Here is a 12811-nt window from a genome sequence, read left to right as displayed (position 1 = left end):
AGACAAAGACCAAAGTCTTCATACTTGTTTCTTTTGGATAAAAGGGTCTGATGAGAGATCTCTAGGAGGGAGGAAGGCCCACACAGGTTTCACCTGACCCTAGACCCTAGCTCTTTTCATTGCTGTTGTGCTCTGAGAACATTTGTCTTTTCCCTGGAGAGGTAGAAAGGTGGAAAGAGAAGGAGTTCAATGGGATCCTTTGACAGAGACTGCCTTAGCACTGACTTGAGCAAGTACATAGCCTGAGATATCCACCCCCGATTCATAGTGATGAAAGTACCAGAAGCCCCAGAGTCTCTGGAGTGTTGGTCAAGGGAATCCTGTATCATCCCTGCAAAAGAGGCAGACAGCTTCAGCAGATTATAAAGCAGTCCTATAGTGGTAATGGAAAGTGCAATTCACTCAGGCGCACAAAGAGTGCCTCAGATAAGCTTTCAGAAAAGGAAAATAATTGTGTGCTAATTGGTCTGTTGACAGAGACCATCCTGCCTTCAGAAAGCCCTGATGGATCTTAGGTTCATTAGCACATCCAATTTTCCATAAATACCAGGTCGTGCAAACCTTCATCCAGCGAGCCTACTTGCCTCCTCTGCCTGCACTCCCAGGCTGCTTTTGTCCTACCTAGGGAGACCCCGTAATATGAGGAGCCCAGTAAAATGGGCTTCTAATTGTGAGCCCTAGGTAGGGGCTGGAAAGCCAAGCTGACAAAGAGTGTATGCACTTGAAAGAGCTGTAAAGTGAGTCCCAGAGTGCTGTGGTGAGGAATCTGGATAAGTCATTTTCAAGGATGCTTCTGGGAAACAGTTCCACTTGCTATTCCGGGGTCCAGCCGCAGTTTTGTGTGGGCTCTCCTCAGTCAGCTCATGGGCATTTCAAGCTCTCACTACTAAGTCCTTCCTCCATTTTTGACTAAATAGAAAGTGATCTCTAACTAAGAAATAGACCCCTTTCTTCCTCTGTGGCCCTGATGCCTTCTGGGGAATTCAAACAGGATGTCTATGTGTACAACCCTTCACAGTTTGCAACATATTTTTTGGGTGGATGATATGATTCATTGGCACCATAGCACTCTGGTGGAGTCAGAGGCAATAGTCACAATATTTAACAGCATGTAGGACAGGGGTACACTGACTGACAGGAAGAGATGCCCCCCATAGTGCCAAAGCAGAACTCTGGAGGCCTTCTGGGTGTACTTGTCCTTTGGTTACCATGCAAGGGAGATCTGGGGGTTTCAGGTAAGGAGTGAAAGCCATTAGGGTGGTACACAGGGTGTTGGAAATGAAGACTATTTATCAGCTATAAGGAAGTGGTTTTATATTTTACAAGCTGGTGTAGTTATAGCAGCTGAATGTAAGCCTTGTGAACAAGTGAGTCAAAGAGTTGGTTAATCATGTCACAGAAGAGAGAAGTGGAGTTCAATGACTTCTCAAGGTCATAGAAATAATAAGCATCAAGACTGAAATCCAATCCTAAGTCCTCTCACTTGAGTAAGTTTGTTTCTCACTATACCACATAGCCTGCCTTCACCTCTCAAGCATTTTATTGAGCGTCTTGCCATATGCCAGACACTGTAAAGAGAATTGGAGCTGTGTGTATGCTGCAGAGTCCTACTGCTCTAAGACCTACTGCCAGGATGGGTGTGGAGAGAGGGGAGTCAGGCAATATAAACAGATGCAATGTAATGTGACAAATCCTATAATAGAGGTGTGTGCTGATGGGTAAACCTTGCAACTGATGACGGTGCTTGGTGGCATCTGGGAGGAATGTGTCAGATAAACAAGAGGGGGCAGGGTGCCTCTTTCTCCATGTTAATACAAAGAATTTGCTAAAAAAAAAAAAAAACCAGAAAACAAGCAAACAAAAATTACAGGGTAAAGTAAATGCACAGCTGTTTAGAGAAAAAGAAACAGACAGATATGCTAGAGGACTTTCTCTTCTCTAAGACAGAGCATGTGAGCAGAGCCCCCACCCAACCTACATCCATTCAGAGACATGAGAGTGCTGGAAGACAGTTAATTACTCTAAGGCACATTTGGAAGAAGATAGGCAAAAGTTCCCATAGCACCAACAAGAGTGTTAGCTAAGGATCTGCTGCCAAGTCCATCTAGGCCACTGGCCTTAGCAACATGGATCTGTAAGTACTAAGAGTTGTAGAGCAAAGAGATGGTCCCTAAAGGGATACTTTGACTCTGAGGACTAAATGGGTGGGTCAACATCGTCAGGTGTGCAGATCTGTTCATGGGATGACAACGCATCCCTTTGCTCTTGAGTCTAGCACTGTGTCTTCGGACAGGTTATATCAGGTCTCTAGACATCATGTAGAGATGAAGACTTAGAGGAATAGACCTGGGAGAAAACACAAAATGATTCTTATTTCTTATGGTTTTCTGAGTTGTATCCCATGGGAAGAACCTATTACATTCCCAGAGAGAGAAACATCTCAGGTTAATCAGTCCAGTGGAAACCAAATATTCAACTCACATTAAATATGTGCTTGAATAAGTTTCAGAAAGAGGTTCCCAGGACCAGCTGGCGACAGATTGGTTACTTGAGCTGGATCCCACATGGCCAACTATGTGAGTTGACTCCCAGATCTGAAGCCTTGAGAAACATGCCAGGCGTGTGTGCATACATATCCACAATTCTTAAAAGAGAGAACTGGAGAAGGGATTGTGGTATGAGCATCCCCCATGGAGGGTATTTTCTCACTTTCCCTAACCCTATTCCTTTCCTATCAGTGTATATGTCATGTGGCAAAATGTTTTTAAAAATCCAAAAAGAGGCTCCAAAATATGATGGCCACTCTTTTGGAGAGTTAGGTAGTGGCTCTAGTTCTAGTTATTGCATCCACAGGTGTCATGACAGATGTGGTTTTGAATACTTTTCATCCCACCACTCATGAACTTTCCCAAAGAGGTGAGTCTAGTAAGGCATGGTTGAGACTCTGTCACCGAACTAAGGGTGAAATGTGAACCAGATTCTTTTTCAAGAGAATTGAGAACTGTGATAATGAGAGAAAACAATAATAAAGTGCAATTATAGATACTTGGGAAATGTAGATAATCAATAATTATCAAGCACATGCAATGTGCCAGCATCCGAGAAGATAATGAACAAGGAATGTTTTTTGTTCTGAGGGTATTTGTCAACAGATCATATGGAAAGATAATGTTCAGTTAGGACCAGTGTCAGCCCCACAGTAAGGCAAAGCTACATAAAGGTGAATTCACTAGATTACAGAAAAGTCTGAAATAAATAGAGAAAAGATCTCTGACTTGGGAAGCAGGAAGATGAAGCAAATGGAGATGACAAAGTAGATACATGTACTCCAACAAGAAACAGAGGAGGCCCAGCCTCGGTGACACAGTCCATAGTATACGAGACTGCAAGGCTGGAAACCACATGGCCAATGGCAGGATTAGATCCCCTGGTTGGTCCCAAACATGCTGGCTGCATGGGGACACCCAAGATCATAAGGAGCTAAAGGTTTTAGAGAAAGGGGACTGTGGTATGATGCAACCCTGTCAAGATTCTCTCTCTCTCTCTCTCTCTCTCATTCTCTCTTTGGGCCTTACACTCACCCTATCATAAAAACAGAAAGAAAGAAAAAGCAGAAATAAAAAGGAAAAAATAATTTTTAAAAAAATGGAATTGCCCAAGAATATAACCAGCCTTTTACAAGTCCTATATGATTGGATTGAATTTAGAGTCCTGTCCTTGGAAATTTGTGACATTCTTCATCAGAGTCCTGTCCTTGAGTAGATTTCTGTTTCTTTCAACTGAATGTGCTTGTCTGTATTTGCACACAAACTGGGCAGAAGAACCTAACTTGTGTGGAAAATGCTATGTCCAGTAAATCATTCATTCATCATTCACTCAACAGTTAGTTGCTTACTCATTACCTACAATGTGGCAAGCAATGTAGTCTAACTGGGAATTAAAGCTGAAGAAGATCCAGTCTCTTTCACAGAAACCTCATGACATCATGTGAAGATCATCATGTTAGCTAGCAATTATAGTTCAAATGATAAGCACTATAAAAAAGAGGTATATGCTGAAAACACATAAGAGGGGTGTTTAATTACTTTGGAAGTCAGGAGGGGCTCCACAAGAGTTATCTTTCTGAACTGAGCAAAGAAGAGTAAGGGGGGCCACTCAGGTAAATAGACAGGTATTGCCAGTAAGGCAGTGAGTGAGTGCCAGGGAAGTGAGATCTAAGAACAAAGCACATATGAGTAAAGTCCAGTATTTAGGTGGACATGATATGAATAGAGAGTGAACAATGGAAGATCAGAATGGGGATGAGGAAGAGTGTGGAAGCATTATTTAGAAATGAAACTAGGGGACCTGCAGGTGGTATGGTTGTTAAAGGTGCTGGGCTCCTACATGGCCAACAACAGTTCGAGTCCTGGACCTGGATGCTTGCTTTCTCACTTTCCTTCTCTCTTCCTTTCTCTCTCTCTTGCTCTCTCTTGCTATGTTCCTCTCTGGTCAAATTAAAATAAGTAAATAAATAAATAAAGTTAAATTGAAATAATTCTAAAAAAAAAGAACATTCATTTAAAAAAGAGACAGGCAGGTGGCATGGTGGGTAAGGGCTCTGGACTCCCACATGGCCAACCACAGTTCAAGTCCCAGGCCCAGCGGCTTTCTTTTTTTCTTTTTTTTTTTTTTTTAGAGGTTTTTGCTATAGGGCACGTGCACTCGCCAGGCAGACAGAGAGAGGCAGAAAGACAGAAAGCAAGAAATCAGCCCCCATGGGGGATGGCCATGCCGCAATCCCTTCTCCTCCATTCTCCTCTCGGGATCTTGGGCACGTACGCATACGCACCCGGCGTGAGTTTAAGCCACCGGGTCCAGGACTTGAACCGTGGTTGACTACATGGGAGTCCAGCAACATAGCCATTACGCTAACTGCTGGTCCCCACCCAGCGGCTTTCTTTATTTCTCTGTCTCTCTCTGTCTGCCTCTCTCTCTTGCTCTGTCCCTTTTTGGTCAAACTAAAAAAATAAAGTTAAATAAAGTAATTATTTAAAAAAATGAAACTAGAAAAGTAGCAGGGTTAGCTCTTCAATAGTCTTACAGTTCTGTTTAGAAGAATAGTAATTAGCTCTTCTCAAGCTCCCTTTGTGCTATGGTTCATGCTATGAATATATTTTCTTATTAATCTTCACAGAAATTCCTCAAGGTAAAATTTTTTTAATTGCTAAACAATTTCAGTCCAAAAAATTCAGATTTAGAGAAGTTTGGTGACTTGTGCAAAGCCCACCATGAGCAGTGGCAGAGCTCAGACTTGTGCTGGAGCCTAAGTGCTTTCTATAGTATTACACAGATAACCTGCTCTATAGTGATTTGGGCTCTGTCCAATGTACAACCAGTGAAGAATTTAAAGCAGGGGATGGTATGACACGTTTTGTACCCCTGATAGAGGATGAATTAGAGAAAAGAGCTAATAGGAAGACTAGTTAAAAGCATAATGCAAGAAAAATCAGGTAAGAATTAATGAAGTCCTAGACTAAGAGAATGGCAGCACACAGGAAGAGGAGACAAAGGGCAGATTGAAGATTAATTCAGGGGAGTGATTACAGTGATGGGTAAAAGACTAAGTTAAGCAAAGAAGAAAATTAAAGGGTGGTAAAAAGTGTAGAGTGGTCACACCAAAGGATAGGAAAGAACATTAAGAGGATCTGCAAGTTGTTAACCCAATGTCTGTTTTAATTTCCTGGGAAGACCAATTCTTTAACATTGACATAGCCACTGCAGGAATGAAAAGAGTGAGTGGTGTCTACAGATGTCTATGTTCTTGGTAAAATCTGCTCCATGCTACTAACAGTTCCTTTTGATCACTGGAAATACCAGCCTCCCAAATATACCCTACATCCCTGTTAGTGGAGAGTCATCCTCATCTCTGAGAAGCTAACGGGACGCTAGTCTGATCCTCTCTGTTCAGTTAACCTTCATGGTGCTCTCTGGACTTCATGATCAGTCCTCAGCAAGATCCTCCATAGTTCAACCTCTTCTCAAGGATCCAACTTGCCCTTTCATTCTCATCATAGCTTAGCTGACCACAAAAGTATGCTTTCCCCTGCAGTCTTTTCTTTCTCACATCTTACTCTCCTGGCATGGGAATGAGGTTGGTTTTCCATTTTGATATTGTTCCCAGACATTTTTCCTCCTTTTTCTCTAACCATCTCTGGCTGTTTGGAGAGAAAAACCATTGAACTCTTCTCATCCACCACCCCTTCTTGCTGCAGTTTGTTTATTTATTTATTTACTTACTTACTTACTTACTTACTTATTTATTTATTTATTGTTATTCCCTCTTATTCACTGACATTAAAAGATTATAGAAGGAATGTGATATGATTATAATCTGTGCTAGCTCCATGGCCTAGCAGTTAAGGCAACCAGATCCCTCATAGCTGACTGCACTATTCAATCCTGGACCCAGTGGCTTGAGAAACATGCTGGATACATGTGCGTGCATGCTGAAAAATTGAAAGGAGAGAGAGATGGAAGAGAAGGTATGACCATTCCACTTCCCATAAGGGTTGTTTCTCTCTCTCTCTCTCTTGGATCTTCTGTGCCCTCTAGCATGCATGAGCACACACACATCAAGATCCAAGGCATAGCATTGTTTCTATACTCAATATTTCACATTACATACTCATACTTGCTCTATTCTCCTTCCTCTAACAAATCATAAAACTTACTTAGGCTTCCGATCTTAAGACTTGACCAATTTTTCACTTTTTATCATCCCTTAAGAGTCTTTTTTCCCTCTCTGCCAAATTAGATTCCTTAGCCATTTGATCACTATAATCACTCCTTTGTATATATTCTCAACTCCCTTGACTCTTTTGTCTTTCATCTTGCACACACCTACATCCTGGTTAAATTTTCATCTCCATCTATTCCATACATGAACTACTGTATGTAGCTGGTAAAACTCACAACTCTGCTGACTGAACTCATTTTATAATTATGACCAAGAGTCTCAAGTGGGCCTGCCGTGCTACTCAGAAATTCACGGCATTTATCTCATCAATTGACTATCCTAACTTTTACTCTATTAAAAGAACATTTGATATATTCTTGTCCCAACAATTCCTTCTCCTTCCTTTTAGCTGAGGACTTTGCTTTGTGATTCACCAAGAAAATAGAATCAATTAGAAGAAAACAACTGCATCTTCCCACCATTGCATCTTCCATCCTTGTGTGCTCTATGTTGCCTCCTGTTAGGACGAAGTGTTCATGCTTCTACTGTAAGACCTACCCTTCCACTCATGCATGAAATTCCAATCCTTCTCACTTACTCAAGGATTTTGCTCCTGTTATTTTCTCCTGCATCATCATCCTGTCTCTCCATCACCACCTCCTACTGAATCATTTTAATCAACATATTAATATGCTGGACTATTTCCCACCCTCAAAACTAAAACACAACTTCCCTTTATCCACCTCCACATTACTGTCCAGTTATCACCTGGAGAGTTTTCTGTTTGCCTTTATAGCAAAAGTATTATTTATATTCATATTTGACTTCTCACTGCTTTTCCTCTTGACTCTTCTGCAGTCTTCTGTGCCCTTTTTGTCACTGAAGCCACTCTGCTCTAGGTTTCCAGTGACCCCTAAGATGCCAAATCGAAGATTGGTTCTCAACCTTTACCATAATGACCACTCAACAACACTTAACACAACTGCCCATTCCTTCTTTGTTTCCCCACATGGCTTTATGATCTCACTTTGGTTCACTTCAAACTTCTCTGTTCTGCCCACTCTTCTTGGTTGGATTCTCTTCCTTATCTCCATGTCTGAATATTTGAGTGCTTCTCAACTCAGTCCTAGAACTGTTCACTCCTTGAGCAATCTCATTTTGTGTTTTTTCCTAGTTTTAAATTCTCATTACACATGTGTGTGTGTATATATATATATATATATATATATATTAAAGAATTATTTTATTGGGATCAGCAGTTGGCATAATGGCTATGTTGCTGGACTGCCATGTAGTTGACCGTGGTTCAAATCCCAGACCTAGTGGCTTAAACTCCCGCCAGGTGCGTGCGCGTGCATGCCTAAGATCCCAAGAGGAGAATAGAGGAGAAGGGTTTTTATTAATTGTTATTTATTTATTTATTTTTGAAGTTGACCAGAGAGAGACAGAGAGACAAAAAGAAAGTGAGGAAGCAAGTTGCCAGGTCCAGGGGACTTGAACCATGGTCAGCCATGTGGGAATCCAGCTGCCTTAATCACCATGCCACCTGCTGGCCCCCACATGTATATATTTGTATGCCAAATTTCTATCTCTACACATGACCTTTCTGCTGAAATCTTGGTGTTGGTATGTTCAACTATTAGGTATCTTTACTTGAATGTATAATAGGGATGACAAATTCAACGTGTCAATAAACAAACTCTTAAAGCATGATGATGCACCATGAGGGGGGTGTTTTCTCCCTCACTTTCTCTCCCTCTGTTTCTTTCTGGCGAGCACATACACCCTGTGGCAATTCAAACAAAGAAGTCTTGATTTCTTTTAGCTCTTCATCTCCTCCAAACGTTACCCTTCTCAATAAATGAAATCACTTCTCATATGATCGATCAGGACTAAGGTCTTACAGTTAATTTGACTCTTTTCTTCCAGCCCATTACTAATCCTGTAAACTCTCCCACCAAAATGTATTCTGAACCTGCTGACTCCTCCTCACTACCTCTACATCACCAGCTTTGCCCAAGCCATCATTACGTTTTACCTTCACCACAGCAATAGCCACTAAGCTGGCCTCCAGAATTCTTCTTTCTTCTGTCCTCATGATCTCCTCTTTGAAACCTCTGTAGCCTCATCTCTCACTTCACTCCTCTCTTGACTATACACCAACCTTCCTTGGTGTGCCTGGGTCATACCAAGCGTAATCTCCCATTAGACCACTTGAACTTGCTCTTCCTCTGTCGAAAACTGCCCCTCACGGCTCACTTTTCTCTTCATCGGGTCTCTGCTTAAGCAGCACTCTTTCAGACAGATCTTCCCCAAAGTCTGTTCCCACCATCACTCCCTACCTTCTTATTTGGCTTAATTTCTCCGTCCTATTAATCACTCCCCAAAATTGTATATGTTATTTAATTTTGTCTCCACTATCAGAAGCCAAGCTTTGTAAGTGCAGGGACTTCCTACACTTTATCCACTCTTGTAGTCTCAGGACCCAGAATCATGCCTGGTGTGTAACAGGTGTTCAGTAAGTATTTATTGAATGAATTAACAAATAAATGAACTTTCCTGTGAGTTTCAGACAGGATAAAAGGAGGATATAAGACACATATGATATTTATTCAGCATTCTAACTTTGTACTTAGAAAAAAACCCAAAAAGACAAAAAAAAAAAATAAATAAAACCCTTGGGAACCAGCAGTTAGCGTAATGGCTATGTCGCTGGACTCCCACGAAGTCGACCGCGGTTTGTGTCCCGGACCCGGTGGCTTAAAACTCATGCCGGGCGCGTGTGCGTGCGTGCCCAAGATCCCGAGAGGAGAATGGAGGAGAAGGGATTGCGGCGTGACCATCCCCCTTGGGGGGGTGATTTCTCGCTTTCTGTCTCTATGTCTCTCTCTGTCTGTCTGGCGAGCGCACGCGCCCTACAGTGAAAATCTCTCAAAAAAAAAAAAAAAAAAAAACACCCTTCAGGGCCGGCAAGTGGCATGGTAATTAGGCGCTGGGCTGGACTCCCACATAGCTGAATGCAGTTAGAGTCCTGGACCTGGCAACTTGCTTTCTCACTTTCCCTCTCTCTCTTTCTGGTGAGCGCATGTGCCATATAGTGAATTTTAAAAATAATAATAAATAAAATAAATAAATACTTCTTAAAAGAAAAAAAAACAGTATTCACAAGTATTTTCACTAGTTCTCTCTAAAACTATGTGAGATTTCGCTAAAAATCTCCTAGATATGAGTAGAGAGGTTGGGAGGGAGGGTATACTTACTGAAGTCGCAATCGCTATGTTTTTTTCGTAACATGAGGTCATGCCCTGCTCTGCTAAAATCCCTCAGTGGTTTCCATTGCACTTTGACTTGTATTTAAATTCCTTATCATGACCACATGAGCTGGCTCCAACCTACTTCTGAACTTCACCTCTTCTACTGTCTTCCTTATTCATTTCCCTGTAGTCAAAAATAGTCTCCTCTGTGTTCCAACAAGGCACCAAGCAGGTTTCTGTCTCAGGGCCTTAGCACTTCCTGTTTCCTCTGCTCAAACACTCTTCCCTGAATTACATACAAGCTAGCTTATCATCCATGTCTCAGCCTCAAAGTCTAAACCCCAAAGGGCCTTCTCCAACCAATGCAGCCTATATTACTCCTCCCTCCCTCTTTCTAGGAAATGTGTACCTTATGACTCTTTCTTGATATCATTACCGGAAACTATGTTGTTTCTTGCTTATTATCTTCCTCCCCAGCTCAAACATAACCTCTGTGAGAGCAGCAGCCTTATCTGCTCTCATGGCAGTGCCTGGCTGGTCCCTGCCTCTGCACAGATGCTCCTCGAGTATTTGATGAAGAATGAGTATCCAGATCGTGTGTGAGGACTGACTGTGACTCCGTTGGAAAGCTTCTTTTCCTCCTGGTTAAGTTAGGCCTGGCTGACCTGGAGCTGGGTAATGCTCCAGAGCCCCCCTTTGATCTCCCTTCATCTGCCTCCCTGCCCTCACTCCAGTGCCTCTCGGGCCTTTACCTTGATAGCCCCTGTGGCAATCTGGATATGGTGCAGCCGTCGCAGCGTGCTCTCTCTGTCGATGAAGTAGGAGGCTGCCAGCTGGTGTAGGGTCTCCAGGGACACAGCAGAGCTGTTCCCACTGCCCCCAATGACAGGGGCACCTCCCGTTGTCTCTGTCTTTCTGCTCAGTTTCCGCTTGTCCACAAAAATGGTCAGAGACTCCTCTCCTATAGCAAACAACATGGATTCATCGGTAAGGCCTTCTACACCTGAATCCGCTACAGATAAGAACATGAATCCCTTTGCTGGGGTTGCCGGAGCTGGGAGGGCGTGCCGGCCCTGCTGTGGAGTCTGCTCCCTCACTGAAGATCCTAGAACACTCTCATCAGACGGTGCCACAGGGTAACAGCCTGCACAGCTGAGAGGCCCTCCTCCTTTCTCTTAGTTCTTTAAGTCTTCCAAAGCTTACCCTCATCCCCCAGTTTATCCATTTAACATCCTCTATTGATCTCCGTCTCAAGCAATCTACCTCCACTGGGGCGATACGATCCTTTCTCTCAAGTTGTTTATGAGAAGTCACTATGGCTATTTCTGCTCCCTCAGAAAGGGCAAAAGCCTTGAAGCTCTCTACTCCCTCCTCCTCATCAAACACTCAAGGCTACCACATGCCGGCAGCTGGCCTGAGCCCTTGGAGAGCTTCTTTTTGTCTACTGGACAGTGAGCTAAGTGTTATAATAAGACCTTTCTTCTTCCCAGGGCAGAGAGAACTCTGCCTCTTCAGAGCTTTTGGTTCTGCTCTGTGACCTAGCAGGTTGTACCATTCCCCACCTCACCCTCACCCTCAGCAGGGGATGATTCATCAGCCCAGAACTGTGCAAACTGGTTTAGCCAGTTAGAAATCTTCGCAGAGAGGAAGCAGGGGTCAGGAACTTCATGGACATCCACTTTGCCTATGGATCTGACAATTGCAGCCACAGTAAATATTAGAAAGTGGAGAAGCCTTGGGGTTAGATGGCTCAGTCAAAAGAAAACTGAGAGCGCCCCCTGCTGGTATATGCACGGTGGGAGTCTGTCAGACCCCCAAATTCCTTACCCCACACCCTCTCCTCAGGAGATTATAAACTAGTAGAAATGTCCTGAAGTGAATTTAGACATCAAAAGTCTACACTGTTCTCAGATGTGCCAGAAAGGAGACAGTTCTCTGGCAATAATAGGCCAAGAAGAACAAAAGTCTTCGGAAGACCTTTGGACTATATCCAATGGCTCTTAAAGTAACTTTAAATGATCTGGCAACCAATTAGCTTGGGATTGTGATATTCCTTACCTCCAAGGGTGGCAGAAAGTAAGAAATGAGTGCCGTACTTTTTGATCAGGTTTTCAGTAACCTGTTGCAGGTTGGGTCTCCTTCCGAGGAGGCGGATGTTCCGGATAAACTCTGGGGCGAGAGGCAATGGCAAACTGAAGAAGTCCTTCCTTTCTAGAGCCAAGTTGTTCACTTTCCAACGAGCAAATTCTCTAAAGGAAAAGCCAAGGGATAAGAAAAAAAAGCTCATTGTATTTAAGAACAAGAGGCATACAATCTGAAGCTGGTGCACCCCTTCATCTCTTCAGCTCACATCTCCCAAGACAGAGGCCCCTGATCTGGGAAGAGGCCACCAGACTTCTCACTTGGCCTGTCATTCCCAGACTTTGCAAAAGCCCTATTGCACCTGACCTCCATCAGAGCCTCTCCCATTCAACTTTCTCATTGGAAAACAGCTGACCAACTTATTCACATGAAGATAGTCATGGTTAGCAGTGCTGAGCAGGAGAAAACCAAACATTGGCACAGTGATCTACAAAGATGTGATCTAGTCATAACTGTCACACAGTGGTTGAGACAAATCATCTATCATGGCCTCGGTTACACATCTTTAAGGTCAGGAAGGGGATCTAGAACAACACTTTTCAAATTTTGGCCAGATTCCCTTTACACTTTTAAAAATGATTGAATTCCCTTATTTGTTTATGTGACTTATGTGACTAGTACATATCTATTGATATCTACTGATTTAGAAATTAAAACTGAGGGGCTGGCAGGTGGCATGGTGGTTAAGGTGCTGGAC

General features: G+C 42.9%; 1 protein-coding gene across 1 annotated transcript in view; it reads right to left on the bottom strand.

The window, feature by feature from the left end:
• BRINP2 (BMP/retinoic acid inducible neural specific 2) overlaps nt 1–12811 on the bottom strand; it is a 137204-nt gene that overhangs the window by 18011 nt on the left and 106382 nt on the right. Inside the window, exons 3-4 of the mRNA XM_006160885.2 lie at nt 12031–12221; nt 10725–10933 (exon numbers count right to left, since the gene is read on the bottom strand). Coding sequence (XP_006160947.1) covers nt 10725–10933; nt 12031–12221 — 400 coding nt within the window. The remainder of the gene's footprint in view (nt 1–10724; nt 10934–12030; nt 12222–12811) is intronic.

The sequence above is a fragment of the Tupaia chinensis genome, unplaced genomic scaffold (assembly GCF_000334495.1).
Source record: "Tupaia chinensis unplaced genomic scaffold, TupChi_1.0 Scaffold000710_1, whole genome shotgun sequence".
Lineage (NCBI taxonomy): Eukaryota > Metazoa > Chordata > Mammalia > Scandentia > Tupaiidae > Tupaia > Tupaia belangeri.
This window is presented reverse-complemented; position numbering and strand designations above follow the sequence as displayed.